Genomic DNA, 23,766 nt, shown 5'->3' with positions numbered 1-23,766 from the left:
TTTGTCTCTCTCTCTCCCTCTCTCCAGTCGTTACGGGACACCAGAGGAGTTGAAGCAGCTCATAGACACCGCCCACTCCCTGGACATCGTCGTCCTATTGGACGTGGTCCATAGCCACGCCTCCCAGAATACGGAGGATGGGCTGAACTGTTTTGATGGCTCCGACTCCTGCTTCTTCCACTCCCCTCCGCGCGGGGAGCATGTTCTCTGGGGCAGCCGCCTCTTCAACTACTCCAGGTAGGAATATACCCTAGGTACTAAAGTGTATAACTACTCCAGGTAGGTATATACCCTAGGTACTAAAGTGTATAACTACTCCAGGTAGGTGTATATACCCTAGATACTAAAGTGCATAACTACTCCAGGTAGGTATATACCCTAGGTACTAAAGTGTATAACTACTCCAGGTAGGTATATACCCTAGGTACTAAAGTGTATAACTACTCCAGGTAGGTGTATATACCATACCCTAGGTACTAAAGTGTATAACTACTCCAGGTAGGTATATACCTTAGGTACTAAAGTGTATAACTACTCCAGGTAGGGCCATACCCTAGGTACTAAAGTGTATAACTACTCCAGGTAGGTGTATATACCCTAGGTACTAAAGTGTATAACTACTCCAGGTAGGTGTATATACCCTAGGTACTAAAGTGTATAACTACTCCAGGTAGGTATATACCCTAGGTACTAAAGTGTATAACTACTCCAGGTAGGTGTATATACCATACCCTAGGTACTAAAGTGTATAACTACTCCAGGTAGGTATATACCTTAGGTACTAAAGTGTATAACTACTCCAGGTAGGCATATACCCTAGGTACTAAAGTGTATAACTACTCCAGGTAGGTGTATATACCCTAGGTACTAAAGTGTATAACTACTCCAGGTAGGCATATACCCTAGGTACTAAAGTGTATAACTACTCCAGGTAGGTGTATATACCCTAGGTACTAAAGTGTATAACTACTCCAGGTAGGTGTATATACCCTAGGTACTAAAGTGTATAACTACTCCAGGTAGGTGTATATACCCTAGGTACTAAAGTGCATAACTACTCCAGGTAGGTGTATATACCCTAGGTACTAAAGTGTATAACTACTCCAGGTAGGTGTATATACCCTAGGTACTAAAGTGTATAACTACTCCAGGTAGGCATATACCCTAGGTACTAAAGTGTATAACTACTCCAGGTAGGTATATACCCTAGGTACTAAAGTGTATAACTACTCCAGGTAGGTATATACCCTAGGTACTAAAGTGCATAACTACTCCAAGTACTATTCACCCACACAGTTACTTTTTAAATATTTTTCAACTTCTTCAAGCACTGTTCAGCTACCTCAGCTCCTAGAAATAATGTCCTGACCATTAACAAACTCTATCCCGGATGTAGCCTGTCCCGGATGTAGCCTGTCCCGGATGTAGCCTGTCCCGGATGTAGCCTGTCCCGGATGTAACTTGTCCCGGATGTAGCTTGTAGCTTGTCCCGGATGTAGCTTGTCCCGGATGTAGCTTGTAGCTTGTCCCGGATGTAGCTTGTCCCAGATGTAGCTTGTCCCAGATGTAGCTTGTGGCTTGTCCCGGATGTAGCTTGTCCCGGATGTAGCTTGTCCCGGATGTAGCTTGTAGCTTGTCCCGGATGTAGCTTGTCCCGGATGTAGCTTGTCCCAGATGTAGCTTTTGTGTTTTTACTCATCTGCTGGAGTATGTAGAATGTTTATCTTCCAGGGAAAATTCCTTACTGGATATGTCCTTGTACAGTATGTTAGATGTTAAATTCAAGTAATTAATGATTATATTCATTCCAAACATAGTATTAAAACATGGTTATATAACGCGCTGGAAGGTATTTTCATAAGAAACATACTGTATGTTGTGTTTAAAAACATGAACAATTAAAATCTATTAGTTAAATTAACACATTATACAATGACTGGCTAATGTACTGTACGTTAATCTACATAATGTGTATGTCATTGCAGAAATGAGACTAAGACCTGCTGCAATGCAAGGCTGTGTTTTCTAAGCACTTGGTTTGTATCCCAAATGGCACCCTATTTCCTGCATTACTTTAACCAGAGCCCTGGTGGAAAGTAGTGAACTATGTAGGGAATAGGGTACTGTGTGGGATGGAGCCCGTGTATGAATTCTATGATCCTTTCCTCACAGTAGGATGAATCACCCACTAGAGCTGGATGTTTTTAAATAATGTTGACTGGAGAAAATCAAACGCTATCAGATTAGAAGAAGGGAACTTTTTAGCTAATTGGAGTAACCTTAATGTCAAGCCTGTCTACTAGACTCCTACACACAGTGGGTTGAATAGGCTCAGTGTATTAAATGAGTGCAGTTGTTATTTTATGTAGGTTTGCTTCCTAAATGGCACAATTTTCTCTCATAGGCCCTGGTCAAAACTAGTGCACTATAAAGGGAATAGGGTGCCATTTGGGGGACACTGAGATGTATTTCTCTGACTGTACTGTAACCTAGGCAGGATAGGAGTCAGAGCCAGGTCACATGGCAGGATAGGAGTCAGAGCCAGGTGATATGACAGGATAGGAGTCGGAGCCAGGTGATATGACAGGATAGGAGTCGGAGCCAGGTGATATGACAGGATAGGAGTCAGAGCTAGGTCATATGACAGGATAGGAGTCGGAGCCAGGTGATATGACAGGATAGGAGTCGGAGCCAGGTGATATGACAGGATAGGAGTCAGAGCCAGGTGATATGACAGGATAGGAGTCGGAGCCAGGTGATATGACAGGATAGGAGTCAGAGCCAGGTCATATGACAGGATAGGAGTCAGAGCTAGGTCATATGACAGGATAGGAGTCGGAGCTAGGTGATATGACAGGATAGGAGTCAGAGCCAGGTGATATGACAGGATAGGAGTCGGAGCTAGGTGATATGACAGGATAGGAGTCAGAGCCAGGTGATATGACAGGATAGGAGTCGGAGCCAGGTGATATGACAGGATAGGAGTCGGAGCCAGGTGATATGACAGGATAGGAGTCAGAGCCAGGTGATATGACAGGATAGGAGTCGGAGCCAGGTGATATGACAGGATAGGAGTCAGAGCCAGGTCATATGACAGGATAGGAGTCAGAGCCAGGTCATATGACAGGATAGGAGTCAGAGCCAGGTCATATGACAGGATAGGAGTCAGAGCTAGGTCACATGGCAGGATAGGAGTCAGAGCCAGGTCATATGACAGGATAGGAGTCAGAGCCAGGTCATATGACAGGATAGGAGTCGGAGCCAGGTCATATGACAGGATAGGAGTCAGAGCCAGGTCATATGACAGGATAGGAGTCAGAGCTAGGTCATATGACAGGATAGGAGTCAGAGCCAGGTCATATGACAGGATAGGAGTCAGAGCCAGGTCATATGACAGGATAGGAGTCAGAGCTAGGAGCTGTAGTAATGATCACCTTCCTCTAGGGGCTGTAGTAATGATCACCTTCCTCTAGGGGCTGTAGTAATGATCACCTTCCTCTAGGGGCTGTAGTAATGATCACCTTCCTCTAGGGGCTGTAGTAATGATCACCTTCCTCTAGGGGCTGTAGTAATGATCACCTTCCTCTAGGGGCTGTAGTAATGATCACCTTCCTCTAGGGGCTGTAGTAATGATCACCTTCCTCTAGGGGCTGTAGTAATGATCACCTTCCTCTAGTTGCTGTAGTAATGATCACCTTCCTCTAGGGGCTGTAGTAATGATCACCTTCCTCTAGGGGCTGTAGTAATGATCACCTTCCTCTGGGGGCTGTAGTAATGATCACCTTCCTCTAGGGGCTGTAGTAATGATCACCTTCCTCTGGGGGCTGTAGTAATGATCACCTTCCTCTAGGGGCTGTAGTAATGATCACCTTCCTCTGGGGGCTGTAGTAATGATCACCTTCCTCTAGGGGCTGTAGTAATGATCACCTTCCTCTAGGGGCTGTAGTAATGATCACCTTCCTCTAGGGGCTGTAGTAATGATCACCTTCCTCTAGGAGCTGTAGTAATGATCACCTTCCTCTGGGGGCTGTAGTAATGATCACCTTCCTCTAGGGGCTGTAGTAATGATCACCTTCCTCTAGGGGCTGTAGTAATGATCACCTTCCTCTGGGGGCTGTAGTAATGATCACCTTCCTCTAGGGGCTGTAGTAATGATCACCTTCGGGCTGTAGTAATGATCACCTTCCTCTAGGGGCTGTAGTAATGATCACCTTCGGGCTGTAGTAATGATCACCTTCGGGCTGTAGTAATGATCACCTTCCTCTAGGGGCTGTAGTAATGATCACCTTCGGGCTGTAGTAATGATCACCTTCCTCTAGGGGCTGTAGTAATGATCACCTTCCTCTGGGGGCTGTAGTAATGATCACCTTCCTCTGGGGGCTGTAGTAATGATCACCTTCCTCTAGGGGCTGTAGTAATGATCACCTTCCTCTAGGGGCTGTAGTAATGATCACCTTCCTCTGGGGGCTGTAGTAATGATCACCTTCCTCTAGGGGCTGTAGTAATGATCACCTTCCTCTAGTTGCTGTAGTAATGATCACCTTCCTCTGGGGGCTGTAGTAATGATCACCTTCCTCTAGGGGCTGTAGTAATGATCACCTTCCTCTAGTTGCTGTAGTAATGATCACCTTCCTCTAGGGGCTGTAGTAATGATCACCTTCCTCTAGGGGCTGTAGTAATGATCACCTTCCTCTGGGGGCTGTAGTAATGATCACCTTCCTCTGGGGGCTGTAGTAATGATCACCTTCCTCTAGGAGCTGTAGTAATGATCACCTTCCTCTAGGGGCTGTAGTAATGATCACCTTCCTCTAGGGGCTGTAGTAATGATCACCTTCCTCTAGGGGCTGTAGTAATGATCACCTTCCTCTAGGGGCTGTAGTAATGATCACCTTCCTCTAGGGGCTGTAGTAATGATCACCTTCCTCTAGGGGCTGTAGTAATGATCACCTTCCTCTAGGGGCTGTAGTAATGATCACCTTCCTCTAGGGGCTGTAGTAATGATCACCTTCCTCTGGGGGCTGTAGTAATGATCACCTTCCTCTAGGGGCTGTAGTAATGATCACCTTCCTCTAGGGGCTGTAGTAATGATCACCTTCGGGCTGTAGTAATGATCACCTTCCTCTAGGGGCTCGATGATTTAGTTCCTAGAGCTAGACACTTGTACTTTCCCTTCCCGTACTGTTCATATCTGTAAAAATCCCTGTAGTCACATTTTACTCCCTTATGATTTGGCTTTGTGTACCTTGCCCATTTTAGTTTTCTCCATTACCAAGGCTGTACTAGTATTCAATACTGTGACTTTTACGCTGAATTACACTGCTGCCTTTACCTCCTCTCTCAAAGGAAACGTCCTTGTCAGCTTAACAGACCTCTCTCTCTCTCTCTCTCTCTCTCTCTCTCTCTCTCCTGTCTCCTGTCTCCTGTCTCTCTCCTCCTGTCTCCTGTCTGTCTCCTGTCTCTCTCTCTCTCTCTGTCTCTGTCTCTGTCTCTCTCTGTCTCTCTCTCGTCTCCTGTCTCTCTCTCGTCTCCTGTCTCTCTCTCTCTCCTCCTGTCTCCTGTCTCTCTCCTGTCTCCTGTCTCTCTCTCTCTCTCTGTCTCTGTCTCTCTGTCTCTCTCCTCTCTCTCTCTCTCTCTCTCTCCTCCTGTCTCTCTCTCTCTCTCTGTCTCTCTCTGTCTCTCTCTCTCTCCTCCTGTCTCCTGTCTCTCTCCTCTCTCTCTCTCTCCTCCTGTCTCCTCTCTCCTGTCTCCTGTCTCTCTCTCTCTCTCTCCTCCTGTCTCCTGTCTCTCTCCTGTCTCTCTCTCTCTCTCTCCTCCTGTCTCCTCTCTCCTGTCTCTGTCTCTGTCTCTCTGTCTCTGTGTGTTAGCTCTCTGAAAGTAAACTGCAGCTTATTACCTTGTTGACACTAAGCTGCTATTGAAGGGTCGGCGGTACAGTTGTTGACATAATAAGTATGAATTAATTGGGAGGGAAATGCCTAAAGTAGCTAAGTTGAAGGCCACGCCCTGTTCTTTGTTGAAGGCCACGCCCTGTTCTTTGTTGAAGGCCACGCCCTGTTCTTTGTTGAAGGCCACGCCCTGTTCTTTGTTGAAGGCCACGCCCTGTTCTTTGTTGAAGGCGACGCCCTGTTCTTTGTTGAAGGCCACGCCCTGTTCTTTGTTGAAGGCGACGCCCTGTTCTTTGTTGAAGGCGACGCCCTGTTCTTTGTTGAAGGCCACGCCCTGTTCTTTGTTGAAGGCCACGCCCTGTTCTTTGTTGAAGGCCACGCCCTGTTCTTTGTTGAAGGCCACGCCCTGTTCTTTGTTGAAGGCCACGCCCTGTTCTTTGTTGAAGGCCACGCCCTGTTCTTTGTTGAAGGCCACGCCCTGTTCTTTGTTGAAGGCCACGCCCTGTTCTTTGTTGAAGGCCACGCCCTGTTCTTTGTTGAAGGCCACGCCCTGTTCTTTGTTGAAGGCCACGCCCTGTTCTTTGTTGAAGGCGACGCCCTGTTCTTTGTTGAAGGCCACGCCCTGTTCTTTGTTGAAGGCCACGCCCTGTTCTTTGTTGAAGGCGACGCCCTGTTCTTTGTTGAAGGCGACGCCCTGTTCTAGGTTGTGTTTTGAAACGTTCTCAGTCCCCGTCCCCCCCGTATTACAGTTTGATGTACTTGTGAAATGGTTTGTATGCCTTGTTCTAAATCCCTTAACTAAAGCTTACCTTCTCACAGTTCAATCCGAGGCGTCCTATTTCAAACAGTGGTCCTTTAGAGACAGGTTCTGTACAACTATTAACAGCACCACTTGAGGGCAGCCAAGCAGCAGAGCTCAAGACAGTGACAGTGGTCCGAATACCCCTACTTCTGTCCTAAACAATCACCTTTCACAAAATGGCGCTGGAGGGAATAGCTGCCGTTTTACGTGTTTCTGACCAATTGTACAATTTATTTATTTTTTAATTTTTTTGCACTGATCTTAACTTTTTTTTTTGTAAATAATGTTTCTACCATCATTTCCTATGATCAAAAAAAGAGCTTCTGCACATCAGAACAGCTATCACTAAACTCGATTTGGATGAGGACTTTATTGATGATCCCTGACCAGGCCCAAATCCCTGACTCTCGGAGGAGGTGGTGCTAAAGAGGCCGGCGTGTGCGATACCTGACGAGACTACGTCGCAGAGTGGATAAACCGCCTCTACCCTCCATTCTATTGGCGAAAGTGAAATCGCAGGAGAATAAACTGGAAGAGCTCCGTTCGAGACTATCCTATCAACATGATTTGAATAACCGTAATGTCCTGTGTTTCTCCGAGTCGTGGCTGAACAAGGAAATGGAAATGATTTATCGAGCTTTATTTTCTAAACATTGGCAAGACAGAACGGCAGCGTCTGGGAAGCTCGGTGTGTCTCTTTTTTGTAACAACAGCAGGTGCTCAATTTCTATTGTCAAGGAATTTTTGAGGTTATGCTCACCTGAAGTTAGAATGACTTATGATAAGCTGTAGACCATACTATTTAACAAAGTTTTTACATATGTTTTTCCATAGCTATCTATTTACCACCACGAACCACTGCTGGCACTAAGACCACACTCAACGAGTTGTATAGGGCCATAACCAAACAAGAAAATGTTCACCCAGAGGTGGCCTTCCTATTGGCCGGTGATTTTTAGGAAAACTGAAATCATGAAATCTGGATTTATCCACACACAGAGATGCGTACAAAGCTCTCCCTCTCTCTCCATTTGGCAAATTTGATAACTCTATCCTCCTGATTCCTGCTTACATCCGTAGCCGATGTAATTAAAACCTATAAACAGGTTAACATTCACAATGCCGCAGGGCCAGATGTATTACCAGGACGTGTACTACGAGCATGCGCTGACCAGCTGGCAAGTGTCTTCACTGACATTTTCAACCTCTTCCTGACTCAGTCTGTAATACCAACATGTTTTAAGCAGACCATCATAGTCGCTGTGCCCAAGAACACCAAGGTACCCTGTCTAAATGAAAATCGCCCCGTAGCACTCACATCTGTAGGCATGGAAGGCTTGTCATCGCTCACATCAACACCATCATCACAGATACCCTGAATCCACTCCAATTCGCCTTCCGCCCCAACAGATCCAAAGATGACGCATTCTCTATTCCACTCCACACTACCCTTTTCCCACCTGGACAAAAGGAACACGTACGTGAGAATGCTATTCATTGACTACAGCTCAGTGTTCTAAACCATAGAGCCCTCCAAGCTCATCAATAAGCTAAGGAACCTGGGACTAAACACCTCCCTCTGCAACTGGATCCTGGACTTCCTGACGGGCCGCCCCCAGGTGGTAAGGGTAGGTAACAACACATCCGCCACGCTCACCCTCAACACAGGGGCCCCTCAGGGGTGCCTGCTTAGTCCCCTCCCGCACTCCCTGTGGAGTAGGGCGTTCAAGCAGTTGGTCTGATGGGACGTTGCGATGTCATCGGCCTCCCCCTTGCTTAAAGGCGTCAGCATGCTTCAGTTCAGCTGGCGAACCGAACAAGTGTGTTCGTGTACTCCCTTAAAATAATTTCGCTTGAAAAATTATAATAATACTGCAATAGTATTGTTTGGCCATTTTGAGACGCCGTAGCCTGTATTAACTTCCTCAAAATAGTTTGATTTAATCTAAAATCTGTCATTCATTTTGATGTTTTTTTGCCGAGGAGATCTTAGTCGCGCAATTTTTACATCAAACTAAGATGTGCAGTGAAAAAATGTGCATGAAAGTGAGTCGTCTCTCGTTGAATGACAACAAAGACTTTATTGAAGAATCCCTACCGTTGACCAATCACGGACGAAGGGGCGTAAGACTTTGGCTGGCCTCGCAAAAAAAAAAATGTGTAAACAGCTTAAACGCCATATGGCCATTTTAGGCCATAATTAAGAAGCCGTTTTATGTATTTCATTTAGCTATTAGCTATTAATGTATTGATTTTCTACTGTTTTTTTTTTTTTGTGAACTTTTTTTTTTTAACCCAAAATGGATTTCTGTTTTCTCATTTTCTTGTTTGTAATAAACATTTGGATTTGATACCAGTACATCTAATGTTGGTGTATTTTGTTTTGCTTTCAACATCCAAAATGCACTTTCACGTCTGAGCTATGTTGTTCTAGGCACATGGTAACAATTAGATAAGTTGAAAGAAAATAATTTAAAACACATTTCTAGTATCAGGTTTCTGTTGAAGCTTACGTGTTTGCCCCTTGACCTTTGTCAGAGCTTTTTGCTCTACTGAACTAAATAAACCATCTTTGGTATAATTATAATAATAATTCATTACATTCCTATAGCTCGTTTCATAATATCAAACTGCATCAAAATCTACAGCAAACAAGCAATACATCATGAGTAGCCTAGTTGGCTAGGTCAACCAATAGAAGCCAAGTATTGGAGAGGGGACAGTTCATGGCTTGATCAGAGGAAGGATGGTCAGAGATGGAGAGGGACAGTTCATGGCTTGATCAGAGGAAGGATGGTCAGAGAGATGGAGAGGGACAGTTCATGGCTTGATCAGAGGAAGGATGGTCAGAGATGGAGAGGGGACAGTTCATGGCTTGATCAGAGGAAGGATGGTCAGAGAGATGGAGAGGGACAGTTCATGGCTTGATCAGAGGAAGGATGGTCAGAGAGATGGAGAGGGACAGTTCATGGCTTGATCAGAGGAAGGATGGTCAGAGAGATGGAGAGGGACAGTTCATGGCTTGATCAGAGGAAGGATGGTCAGAGATGGAGAGGGACAGTTCATGGCTTGATCAGAGGAAGGATGGTCAGAGATGGAGAGGGACAGTTCATGGCTTGATCAGAGGAAGGATGGTCAGAGAGATGGAGAGGGACAGTTCATGGCTTGATCAGAGGAAGGATGGTCAGAGAGATGGAGAGGGACAGTTCATGGCTTGATCAGAGGAAGGATGGTCAGAGAGATGGAGAGGGACAGTTCATGGCTTGATCAGAGGAAGGATGGTCAGAGATGGAGAGGGACAGTTCATGGCTTGATCAGAGGAAGGATGGTCAGAGATGGAGAGGGACAGTTCATGGCTTGATCAGAGGAAGGATGGTCAGAGAGATGGAGAGGGACAGTTCATGGCTTGATCAGAGGAAGGATGGTCAGAGATGGAGAGGGACAGTTCATGGCTTGATCAGAGGAAGGATGGTCAGAGATGGAGAGGGACAGTTCATGGCTTGATCAGAGGAAGGATGGTCAGAGATGGAGAGGGACAGTTCATGGCTTGATCAGAGGAAGGATGGTCAGAGAGATGGAGAGGGACAGTTCATGGCTTGATCAGAGGAAGGATGGTCAGAGATGGAGAGGGACAGTTCATGGCTTGATCAGAGGAAGGATGGTCAGAGAGATGGAGAGGGACAGTTCATGGCTTGATCAGAGGAAGGATGGTCAGAGATGGAGAGGGGACAGTTCATGGCTTGATCAGAGGAAGGATGGTCAGAGAGATGGAGAGGGACAGTTCATGGCTTGATCAGAGGAAGGATGGTCAGAGATGGAGAGGGGACAGTTCATGGCTTGATCAGAGGAAGGATGGTCAGAGATGGAGAGGGACAGTTCATGGCTTGATCAGAGGAAGGATGGTCAGAGAGATGGAGAGGGACAGTTCATGGCTTGATCAGAGGAAGGATGGTCAGAGAGATGGAGAGGGACAGTTCATGGCTTGATCAGAGGAAGGATGGTCAGAGAGATGGAGAGGGACAGTTCATGGCTTGATCAGAGGAAGGATGGTCAGAGAGATGGAGAGGGACAGTTCATGGCTTGATCAGAGGAAGGATGGTCAGAGAGATGGAGAGGGACAGTTCATGGCTTGATCAGAGGAAGGATGGTCAGAGAGATGGAGAGGGACAGTTCATGGCTTGATCAGAGGAAGGATGGTCAGAGATGGAGAGGGACAGTTCATGGCTTGATCAGAGGAAGGATGGTCAGAGAGATGGAGAGGGACAGTTCATGGCTTGATCAGAGGAAGGATGGTCAGAGAGATGGTTGATGAAGATGGAGTCGGGTGATGATCTTGTAGAGGGCTAGCTGCTCCACCTTCACCCCCAAAATATCTTCTGGTATTTGTGTCATTAGTCCATTGTTGATATAGTTCCAAAATATTTTACATGTCATCAATTAAGTTCTGAAGATCTAGAACTTTCAAAATACAGAAATGCATCGTGTGTGATCCTGCTTTTTGCATAATTTGATGCAAAACGCAGCATACCGTCAGTATTTCTGTATTTTGAAAGTTATACTATATATCTTAACTTGATTGCTGACATGCAACACATTTTTGGGACTATATCAACGATGGACTAATGATACAAATACCAGAAGACAGTTTTGGGGTGGAATTTTCAATTAAGCTTCTGGTGACTCTTCAGTTGACGCGTGCGTTACTCGCTGTAAACTCAAGTTTTACTCCAAATCCGTCTTTCCAAATGCAGATTTCGGACCCGGCCGGTGCCTAGATTTAAAAGGAACCACTTTCGATGTGAAACTGAAGGTTGAGAGCCTGGTGGAGAAGAATCTATGATAGATGAGTAGAATTCAGTTGAACAGCAGTTGACATTTTAAAATGATAGATACAAAACTGAAAATAGAAGGATGTAAACACAAAAAGTGCACTATTATAGGGAATAGGGTACCATTTGGGATGCGTCCTGGTTCTCTGGAAGGCTCTGTATCATCTCCTGATTCTTCATTGATAGCAGAGGCTGGTTGATTAAAAAACAGATCGTTATTGTGACCAGGGTCTCGCGGCAACCTAATGCCATTCATCTTCAGAAAGTAAAGAAGTAGGAAAGCCTTGGCACGCACACACACACACACACACCACACACACACACACACACACACACACACACACACACACACACACACACACACACACACACAGAGACACACACACACAGACATAGCTGCTAGCACACATATAAAAGCATTTTTCTGTCCTTGGGATATTTCTTTGCACCCCATGCCTCTTCCTCTCTCAGCTTGAGTTGGTATTCAGGGGAGACCTGCTCACTGTAGTCCTGAAGATACATTTGTGTCTGAAGATCTGCGGGAGCAGAACTCTGCCTGAGAAGTAAAGGCAAAGGAAGGTGGCGTGTGCTTTGTAAGTGCGACAGCTCTGTTTGGCTCATACATAGCCAAGGTTAGCATACTGACTCACCTGAGGTGAATACACTGCTAGAAGCTAAACGGTAGCAGACAAAAAAAAACATTTGTATGTGTACTATCCACCTTGCGTTCCAAATGGCACTACTTTTGACCGGGGCCCATAGAGAATAAGGGTGCCACTCAGAACGCAGGATAATACTAAGGTGGATAAAGATCGAGGTGGAATAAAAAGTACATCTCAGCTTCTTTTAAATCCTCTTAGATATCTACATTTTTACATTTGAGACATTTATCCAGGGTGACTTACAGGAGCAGTAAGGGTTAAGTGCTTTGCTCAAGGGCACATCGCCAGATTGTTTTCAGCTAGTCGGCTCAGGGATTCAAACCAACAACCTTTCAGTTACTGGCCTAAAGCTCTTAACCACTAGGCTACTTGCCACCTGATGTGTATATATGTATATCTGTGTGTGTGTGAGTGCATATGTGTGTGTATGTGTGTATATGTATATATGTGTGTGTGTGTGTGTGTGTGTGTGTGTGTGTGTGTGTGTGTGTGTATATATAAAATGTATGTGTGTGTGTGTGTGTGTGTGTGTATATATATATAAAATGTGTGTATGTATGTGTGTGTGTGTGTGTGTGTGTATATCTCTCTCTCTCTAGCTGACAAGTGTCTATGAGGCAGAAGACAAAGGGCAAAGCCACGAGCCTGAGATTAAAAAGACATCTTTTAGTCTAATAGACCATCAGTTTAGCTGGCTTCTCTGTTTACCTAATACCCCCAGTCCCTTACTTAGTTATGGAGGCCAATTTAAGGTTCCTCCTTGTTTCTCTTAGATCCTACCATTAGGTGTCTAGCCTTCGGGATGAGAGGGTTGTATCAATTATTCATAAATAACCATGACGATAATCCACTGTTTGCAGCTCGGAGATCTCTGCTACGCTCCGCATTTCATGTAATTACAGGGACATGAAGGAAACTGTCTCTGGGTAAAATCCACTGCGACTGACCCTAATGGTCCTCACTGAGGCTTGCATCCCAAATGGGACCCTATACCCTATGTAGTGCACTACTTTTGACCAGGGCCCTATCGAGAATAGGGTGTCATTTTGGACATATTCTAACTCTATTGATTTGGTGGTGTTGTAGGATCTGGTAATGAACTGTCTCTTCCTCTTCTCTAATCTTCCTTTCATTCTGTCTCTGTGAAATCATCCCCCTTCACACATTGTAGACTCTGGACACTCGGTCTTCTGTTGTCTGTTAAATGAGGTATCAGACTCAGGACACTGTCTTCTGTTGTCTATTAAATGAGGTATCAGACTCAGGACACTGTCTTCTGTTGTCTATTAAATGAGGTACCAGACTCAGGACACTGTCTTCTGTTGTCTATTAAATGAGGTATCAGACTCAGGACACTCGTCCTTCTGTTGTCTATTAAATGAGGTACCAGACTCAGGACACTGTCTTCTGTTGTCTATTAAATGAGGTACCAGACTCAGGACACTGTCTTCTGTTGTCTATTAAATGAGGTATCAGACTCAGGACACTGTCTTCTGTTGTCTATTAAATGAGGTATCAGACTCAGGACACTGTCTTCTGTTGTCTATTAAATGAGGTATCAGACTCAGGACACTCGTCCTTCTGTTGTCTATTAAATGAGGTATCAGACTCAGGACACTGTCTTCTGTTGTCTATTAAATGAGGTATCAGACTCAGGACACTCGTCCTTCTGTTGTCTATTAAATGAGGTACCAGACTCAGGACACTGTCTTCTGTTGTCTATTAAATGAGGTACCAGACTCAGGACACTGTCTTCTGTTGTCTATTAAATGAGGTATCAGACTCAGGACACTCGTCCTTCTGTTGTCTATTAAATGAGGTATCAGACTCAGGACACTCGTCCTTCTGTTGTCTATTAAATGAGGTACCAGACTCAGGACACTGTCTTCTGTTGTCTATTAAATGAGGTACCAGACTCAGGACACTGTCTTCTGTTGTCTATTAAATGAGGTATCAGACTCAGGACACTGTCTTCTGTTGTCTATTAAATGAGGTATCAGACTCAGGACACTGTCTTCTGTTGTCTATTAAATGAGGTATCAGACTCAGGACACTCGTCCTTCTGTTGTCTATTAAATGAGGTATCAGACTCAGGACACTGTCTTCTGTTGTCTATTAAATGAGGTATCAGACTCAGGACACTCGTCCTTCTGTTGTCTATTAAATGAGGTACCAGACTCAGGACACTGTCTTCTGTTGTCTATTAAATGAGGTACCAGACTCAGGACACTGTCTTCTGTTGTCTATTAAATGAGGTATCAGACTCAGGACACTCGTCCTTCTGTTGTCTATTAAATGAGGTACCAGACTCAGGACACTGTCTTCTGTTGTCTATTAAATGAGGTATCAGACTCAGGACACTCGGCCTTCTGTTGTCTATTAAATGAGGTACCAGACTCAGGACACTGTCTTCTGTTGTCTATTAAATGAGGTATCAGACTCAGGACACTCGGCCTTCTGTTGTCTATTAAAGGCCTTTTTGAACTCACATTTAATATGCACGTCATCGGAGAGCCCGGTTGGTCTCATCACAGCCTGCGCTGCTCTCTTACAATACATTATAGTGATGTTTAGTGTCCGCCACGGAGGCCATTATAACACTATAACAAGACAGAGAGGGAGCAGGACTGCTTCTTTCATTACTTATTGAACTCTCCTGGTATCACAAGGACTCATTAGAGACGGGGAGAGAGAGAGAGAGAGAGACGGGGAGAGAGAGAGAGACGGAGAGAGAGAGAGAGACGGGGAGAGAGAGAGAGACGGAGAGAGAGAGAGAGACGGAGAGAGAGAGAGAGAGACGGGGAGAGAGAGAGAGACACAGAGAGAGAGAGAGAGAGAGAGAGACGGAGGGAGAGAGAGACGGAGGGAGAGAGAGAGAGAGACGGAGGGAGAGAGAGAGACAGACGGAGGGAGAGAGAGAGACGGAGGGAGAGAGAGAGACGGAGGGAGAGAGAGAGACGGAGGGAGAGAGAGAGACGGAGGGAGAGAGAGAGACGGAGGGAGAGAGAGACGGAGGGAGAGAGAGACGGAGGGAGAGAGAGACGGAGGGAGAGAGAGACGGAGGGAGAGAGAAACGGAGGGAGAGAGAAACGGAGGGAGAGAGAAATGGAGGGAGAGAGAGACGGAGAGAGAGACGGAGGGAGTGAGAGACGGAGGGAGAGAGAGAGAGAGACACGGAGGGAACAGACATATGTCACTGCTGGGAGGCTTCTGATGAGCCATTAGATAAAGCCCAGAGGAGTGTTGCCTGTGTTCTGTGTGGCTGTGTGTGCATATACCAGAATGCTGCTATTGGCCAGGAAATTCTCATCTTCACTGGTAAGGCGAGGCTTCAGGTTCTGCCAACAAAAGGCAACCTAGCTGTGTGTGTGTGTGTGTGTGTGTGTGTGTGTGTGTGTGTGTGTGTGTGTGTGTGTGTGTGTGTGTGTGTGTGTGTGTGTGTGTGTGTGTGTGTGTGTGTGTGTGTGTGTGTGTGTGTGTGTGTGTGTGTGTGTGTTCTATAATTGTTATTTGTAAAGAAAATCCTCCCTCTTGTTCCTGCCCTCAAACCATCAGAGTGAGATATTCAAACTTAATGGTTCCCAAATGGCACCCTATTCCCTATTTATATAGGGCACTAGACTTTGACCAGGGCCAATAGCACCCTATATTTTTATTTTATTAATTTTTTTACCTTTATTTAACTAGGCAAGTCAGTTAAGGACAAATTCTTATTTTCAATGATGGCCTAGGAACAGTGGGGTTAACTGCCTTGTTCAGGGGCAGAACGACAGATTTTTACCTTGTCAGCTCGGGGATTCAATCCAGCAACCTTTCGGTTACTAGTCCAACGCTCTAACCACTAGGCTACCTGCCTCTAACCACTAGGCTACCTGCCTCTAACCGCTAGGCTACCTGCCTCTAACCACTAGGCTACCTGCCTCTAATCGCTAGGCTACCTGCCTCTAACCACTAGGCTACCTGCCTCTAACCACTAGGCTACCTGCCTCTAACCGCTAGGCTACCTGCCTCTAACCACTAGGCTGCCCTGCCTCTAACCGCTAGGCTACCTGCCTCTAACCACTAGGCTACCTCCCTCTAACCACTAGGCTACCTGCCTCTAACCACTAGGCCACCTGCCTCTAACCACTAGGCTACCTGCCTCTAACCACTAGGCTACCTACCTCTAACCACTAGGCTACCCTGCCTCTAACCACTAGACTACCTGCCTCTAACCATTAGCCTACCTGCCTCTAACCACTAGCCTACCTGCCTCTAACCACTAGGCCACCTGCCGCCCCATATAGGGCACTACTAGGGTGCCAACTGTCTGGAATATTTGAAAGTGCCTACAGTAATAGAAGCAGCGATAAACACGTCCACTATGTTTTCCTGTTAGTTGAAAAACGCACACTCAAATAAATGGAAACGTCAGTAATCTAAACCGACGCCTCGATGCTCACAGGAACATGAAAGGCTTATTTTTCATACATTTATTCATATTTATAACCAATCATCAATGAACCTGTAGTCTTGCCTGGCGACCCATCCACAGGTCTCTGGCCAAATGTATTTTCCACAATGGATTGTCCTCCCGCCCCCATATTGAAGTCACACAGACGACTTCTAGGATGGCAGATTCAGACGGGAATGTATGAAGCGAAATCGATAGAGCAGCGGAATTTAATTCAAGGTGAGTTGTCAGGCAAACGGTAGCCAGCCAGTGAAGTAGACTTCCTTTTTATAGCATAAAGACATGTAGCTACAGGAGCCCTCCTTCCCTATCTGCTTCCTGTATTAGGCCCTATCTGCTTCCTGTATTAGGCCCTATCTGCTTCCTGTATTAGGCCCTATCTGCTTCCTGTATTAGGCCCTATCTGCTTCCTCTATTAGGCCCTATCTGCTTCCTGTATTAGGCCCTATCTGCTTCCTGTATTAGGCCCTATCTGCTTCCTGTATTAGGCCCTATCTGCTTCCTGTATTAGGCCCTATCTGCTTCCTCTATTAGGCCCTATCTGCTTCCTCTATTAGGCCCTATCTGCTTCCTGTATTAGGCCCTATCTGCTTCCTGTATTAGGCCCTATCTGCTTCCTGTATTAGGCCCTATCTGCTTCCTGTATTAGGCCCTATCTGCTTCCTCTATTAGGCCCTATCTGCTTCTCACTGCTGCTTTAATGGACCTTTTTCAAACAGGACCAAGGACACATTGGCTGTGTGTCCAAAATGACACTCTATTCCCTATATAGTGCACTACTCTTGGCCAGGAACAATGCACTATATAGGGAACAGGGTGCCATTTCAGACGCAGCCATTGTGACAAATAGAGAATAAATGAACCAGGACTGTAAGTTACATGGCTCAGGGCGTGGCAAGACTTCCTGTCAGGCAGTTGCTGTAGATACCAATTACCTGGAACAGCTCAGGGTGGGGCTGACTTCCTGTCAGGCAGTTGCTGTAGCTACCAATTACCTGGAACAGGGGTCTTCAGATGTGATACTTCTATTAGGTTTGATCCAGGCATCCCTCAGTAATACTCTCTCGCTCTCCTCTCGCTCTCTCTCCTCTCTCTCTCTCCCTCCCTCTCTCTAGCTCACTCTCTGTTCCCCCCTCCCTTTCTCTCCCCCTATCTCTCCCTCTCTCTGTTTCTCTCCTCCCCCTCTCTCTCTCTTACATTCAGCCTATATAATGGATCATTTGCATCCATCTGTGTATGAAGTCTTTACATGTGAAAAGAGAGAGGCCCGAGGCCAGGGCTTTGTGGTCTGAATTATAATTGGTCTCTTCCATGCTGTTCTGCTCCGTCCAGAAGGATCGTTGGTCTCTTCCATGCTGTTCTGCTCCGTCCAGAAGGATCGTCGGTCTCTTCCATGCTGTTCTGCTCTGTCCAGAAGGATCGTTGGTCTCTTCCATGCTGTTCTGCTCCGTCCAGAAGGATCGTTGGTCTCTTCCATGCTGTTCTGCTCCGTCCAGAAGGATCGTTGGTCTCTTCCATGCTGTTCTGCTCTGCCAGAAGGATCGTTGGTCTCTTCCATGCTGTTCTGCTCTGTCCAGAAGGATCGTTGGTCTCTTCCATGCTGTTCTGCTCTGTCCAAAAGGATCATCGGTCTCTTCCATGCTGTTCTGCTCTGTCCAGAAGGATCGTTGGTCTCTTCCATGCTGTTCTGCTCCGTCCAGAAGGATCGTCGGTCTCTTCCATGCTGTTCTGCTCTGTCCAAAAGGATCGTTGGTCTCTTCCATGCTGTTCTGCTCTGTCCAAAAGGATCATCGGTCTCTTCCATGCTGTTCTGCTCTGTCCAAAAGGATCATCGGTCTCTTCCATGCTGTTCTGCTCTGTCCAGAAGGATCGTTGGTCTCTTCCATGCTGTTCTGCTCCGTCCAGAAGGATCGTCGGTCTCTTCCATGCTGTTCTGCTCTGTCCAGAAGGATCGTTGGTCTCTTCCATGCTGTTCTGCTCCGTCCAGAAGGATCGTTGGTCTCTTCCATGCTGTTATGGTCTGTCCAGAAGGATCGTCGGTCTATTCCATGCTGTTCTGCTCTGTCCAGAAGGATCATGATTGCTTCGAACCATTGACACAATTTGGTCCTTGACATGATTACTGTACAAGCGTGTAGCTGGCGTGTAGCCTCAGCTAGTGTACAGTGGGGGGAAAACGTTTTTGATCCCCTGCTGATTTTGTACGTTTGCCCACTTACAAAGAAATGATCAGTCTATAATTTTAATAGTAGGTTTATTTGAACAGTGAGAGACAGAATAACAACAAAAAAAATCCAGAAAAACGCATGTCAAAAATGTTATAAAATAATTTGGGAGTGCTCCTGGTCTGACCAATCGGATGTCCATGCGTCGAGATTGTTTTGATCACGTGGACTGGGATATGTTCCGGGTAGACTTGGAGAATAACATTGATGTATACATGGACATGGTGACTGAGTTCATCAGGAAGTGTATAGGGGATGTTGTTCCCACTGTGACTATTAAAACCTACCCAAACCGGAAACCGTGGATAGATGGCAGCATTCGCACTTAACTGCAAGCGCGACCACCGCATTTAATCATGGCAAGGTGACTGGGAATACGACTGAATACAAACAGTGTAGTTATTCCCTCCGTAAGGCAATCAGACAGGCAAAACGTCAATACAGAGACAGTGGAGTCGCAATTCAGACACGAGACATATGTGGCAGTGACTACAGACTATCACAGATTACAAAGGGAAAACACTGACGTCTTGCTCCCAGACAAGCTAAACTCCTTCTTTGCCCGTTTTGAGGTTAACACAGTGCCATCGACGTGGCCCGCTCCCAAGAACTGTGGACTCTCGTCCTCCGTGGCCGACGTGAGTAAGATATTTAAGCGTGTTAACCCTCGCAAGGCTGCAGACTCAGACGGAATCCCTAGCCGCGTCCTCAGAGCATGCGTAGACCAGCTGGCTGGAGTGTTTACAGACATATTCAATCTCTCCCTATTCCCAGTCCTCACATGCTTCAAGATGTCCACCATTGTTCCTGTACCCAAGAAAGCTAAGGTAACTGAGCTAAATGACTATCGCCCAGTAGCACTCACTTCTGTCATCATTAAATGATGCACCTTGTCCTTTTTGGGCCCAACAACCGTGCCCCATCCATCAGGCCTGTCCCATCCCCCTGTCGTTGTTTCAGCATCACGCCTCCCGTGGAATGACCTGTCAGCTTTTTACATTTATATACTGTTATTGGCAGCTTGACTACAGTGTTGTGAATAATAGAGCTCAGGGTGTGTGTGGGGGGGGGGGGGGGGGGGGAAGCTGTGGCCTCAAACCCTACTTGGTAATGAGCCTGATCCATTCTGCTATCATCAGTCTGACCAAGACGTGACCCCCCCCCCCCCCCCCCCCCACCTCCCCAATCAGGGCTGACACATACACATACACTCATACACTTACACACATACACATACACTTACACAAATACACATACACTTACACAAATACACATACACAAATGCACACAATGCAGGGAGAAAGCTAATGCAGTTTCTCCAGGAAATATGAATTTCTACACAAAGACAAATCGCAGTCGTCGGGAGGATTAGGGTTGAATCTGATTGGTTGGAACTAGGCGGTAATAGGAAAATGCAGTGAGGCTCCTTCTCAAGGGTAAGCAGGGTAGAGGAGGGGATGGAGAAGGTTGGGGGTAGAGGGGGAGGTAGAGGAGGAGGTAGAGAGGGGATGGAGGAGGTGGGGGGGTAGAGGGGATGGAGGAGGTGGGGGGTAGAGGGGGAGGTAGAGGAGGAGGTAGAGAGGGGATGGAGGTTGGGGGTAGAGGGGGAGGTAGAGGAGGAGGTAGAGAGGGGATGGAGGAGGTGGGGGGTAGAGGGGGAGGTAGAGGAGGAGGTAGAGAGGGGATGGAGGAGGTGGGGGGTAGAGGGGATGGAGGAGGTGGGGGGGAGGTAGAGGAGGGGATGGAGAAGGTTGGGGGGTAGAGGGGGAGGTAGAGGAGGAGGTAGAGAGGGGATGGAGGAGGTGGGGGGGTAGAGGAGGAGGTAGAGGGGTAGAGAGGGGATGGAGGAGGTGGGGGGGTAGAGGAGGAGGTAGAGGAGGTAGAGAGGGGATGGAGGAGGTGGGGGGGGTAGAGGAGGAGGTAGAGAGGGGATGGAGGAGGTGGGCGGGTAGAGGAGGAGGTAGAGAGGGGATGGGGAGGTGGGGGGGTAGAGGGGGAGGTAGAGGAGGAGGTAGAGAGGGGATGGAGGTGGGGGGGTAGAGGAGGAGGTAGAGAGGGGATGAGGAGGTGGGGGGTAGAGGAGGAGGGGATGGAGGAGGTGGGGAAGTGGTAGAGGAGGTGGTGGGGGGTAGAGAAGGAGGTGGAGGAGCGGTGGGGTCAGGGCGGTGGGGTCAGGGCGGTGGGGTCAGGTCGGTGGGGTCAGGTCGGTGGGGTCAGGGCGGTGGGGTCAGAGGCGGTGGGGTCCGGGCGGTGGGGTCCGGGCGGTGGGGTCAGGGCGGTGGGGTCAGAGGGGGGGGGGGGTGGGGTCAGGGCGGTGGGGTCAGAGCGGTGGGGTCAGGGAAGTGGGGTCAGAGCGGTGGGGTCAGGGAGCCATTGGGGAACGTAACATTACACATCTAAAAATGTCGACACTACGTTGTGGATCATGCTGTCAACACTACGATGTGGATCATGCTGTCAACACTACGATGTGGATCATGCTGTCAACACTACGATGTGGATCATGCTGTCGACACTACGGTGGGGATAATGCTGTCAACACTACGATGTGGATCATGCTGTCGACACTACGGTGGGGATAATGCTGTCAACACTACGATGTGGATCATGCTGTCAACACTACGATGTGGATCATGCTGTCAACACTACGATGTGGATCATGCTGTCAACACTACGGTGTGGATAATGCTGTCAACACTACGGTGTGGATAATGCTGTCAACACTACGGTGTGGATAATGCTGTCAACATTACGGTGGGGATCATGCTGTCAACACTACGGTGGGGATCATGCTGTCAACACTACGGTGTGGATCATGCTGTCAACACTACGGTGGGGATCATGCTGTCAACACTACGGTGGGGATCATGCTGTCAACACTACGGTGTGGATCATGCTGTCAACACTACGGTGTGGATCATGCTGTCAACACTACGGTGTGGATCATGCTGTCAACACTACGATGTGGATCATGCTGTCAACACTACGATGTGGATCATGCTGTCAACACTACGATGTGGATCATGCTGTCAACACTACGATGTGGATCATGCTGTCAACACTACGGTGGGGATAATGCTGTCAACACTACGTGGGGATCATGCTGTCAACACTACGGTGGGGATCATGCTGTCAACACTACGGATGGTGGATCATGCTGTCAACACTACGGTGGGGATCAATGCTGTCAACACTACGGTGGGGATAATGCTGTCAACACTACGGTGGGGATAATGCTGTCAACACTACGGTGGGGATAATGCTGTCAACACTACGGTGGGGATAATGCTGTCAACACTACGGTGGGGATAATGCTGTCAACGCTACGATGTGGATCATGCTGTCGGTGCTACGATGTGGATCATGCTGTCAACGCTACGATGTGGATAATGCTGTCGGTGCTACGATGTGGATTCCCTGTGGCTCAGTTGGTAGAGCATGGTGTTTCCAACGCCAGCATGGTGTGTGCAACGCCAGGGTTGTGGGTTCGATTCCCACGGGGGGCCAGTATAAAAAATAAAATGCATGAAATGAATGAAATGTATGCATTCACTACTGTAAGTCGCTCTGGATAAGAGCGTCTGCTAAAAATGACTAAAATGTCAAATGTAAATGTAAAATGATAATGCTGTCATCGCCATGATGTGGATAATGCTGTCATCGACATGAGGTGGATAATGCTGACATTGTCACGATGTGGATAATGCTGTCATCGCCATGATGTGGATAATGCTGTCATCGCCATGAGGTGGATAATGCTGACATCGCCATGATGTGGATAACGGTGTCGACACCACGGTACGGACAACGCGGGTGCGGATAATGCATTGGAGGGATTCAATCTGTGACCCTTACGAATGTGTTCCATAGATCTGTTATACAGTAGTTGTCACCTACAGTAGGTGTCGGGCGATGTTTTTGCCGATGGCACTTCAAGTAATGCAATATTTTAGTGCCATCTAAATAAATACATGGCTATTGGATATTGGTTTTAATAAATTGTCTTCCATTGAGTGTGCACTCTGCTCACCTAGCTTTACTGTTATAATACAAGCCTTGGTTTCTAGAAAGAGCACAGCTGAAGGGACATAAAAAAATATAATATTCTTTTCATACCTGCCTGATGTCTCATAATGTCCATGGTCTCAGCGATGACCTCCACAATGTCCATGGCCTGCACAGCTGCACACAGATAGTATTCATTACACAATGAGGCTCTACACAGCAGGCCAGCCACCAGCTAGCTCAATGAGGCTGTACACAGCAGGAGCACCAGCTAGCTCAATGAGGCTCTACACAGCAGGCCAGCCACCAGCTAGCTCAATGAGGCTCTACACAGCAGGCCAGCCACCAGCTAGCTCAATGAGGCTCAATGAGGCTGTACACAGCAGGCCAGCCACCAGCTAGCTCAATGAGGCTCTACACAGCAGGCCAGCCACCAGCTAGCTCAATGAGGCTCTACACAGCAGGCCAGCCACCAGCTAGCTCAATGAGGCTCTACACAGCAGGCCAGCCACCAACCAGCTAGCTCAATGAGGCTCTACACAGCAGGCCAGCCACCAACCAGCTAGCTCAATGAGGCTGTACACAGCAGGCCAGCCACCAGCTAGCTCAATGAGGCTCTACACAGCAGGCCAGCCACCAGCTAGCTCAATGAGGCTCTACACAGCAGGCCAGCCACCAGCTAGCTCAATGAGGCTCTACACAGCAGGCCAGCCACCAGCTAGCTCAATGAGGCTCTACACAGCAGGCCAGCCACCAGCTAGCTCTGCCATGTTAAGTTTCTATGGCAACGTGCCCTTGCTGAGGCAGAAATGAGGCAGCACAGAGAGAGACTTTAGGGCTTTAAGAGCCTGCTTACTTCAGGAGCACTCTCAGATCCTTGAGCCTCGCCAGGATACAGGACTATT

At 47.3% G+C, this 23,766-nt stretch overlaps 1 protein-coding gene across 1 annotated transcript in view; it reads left to right on the top strand.

The window, feature by feature from the left end:
• LOC106581537 (1,4-alpha-glucan-branching enzyme) overlaps window positions 1-23,766 on the top strand; it is a 323,607-nt gene that overhangs the window by 123,340 nt on the left and 176,501 nt on the right. The window contains exon 7 of the mRNA XM_045704110.2: window positions 28-237. Coding sequence (XP_045560066.1) covers window positions 28-237 — 210 coding nt within the window. The remainder of the gene's footprint in view (window positions 1-27; window positions 238-23,766) is intronic.

This window comes from Salmo salar, chromosome 20 (assembly GCF_965601325.2).
Source record: "Salmo salar chromosome 20, fSalSal1, whole genome shotgun sequence".
In the NCBI taxonomy this organism is placed as follows: domain Eukaryota; kingdom Metazoa; phylum Chordata; class Actinopteri; order Salmoniformes; family Salmonidae; genus Salmo; species Salmo salar.
Note: the sequence above shows the minus strand (reverse complement) of the source record. Positions and strands in the feature narration are given on the sequence as shown.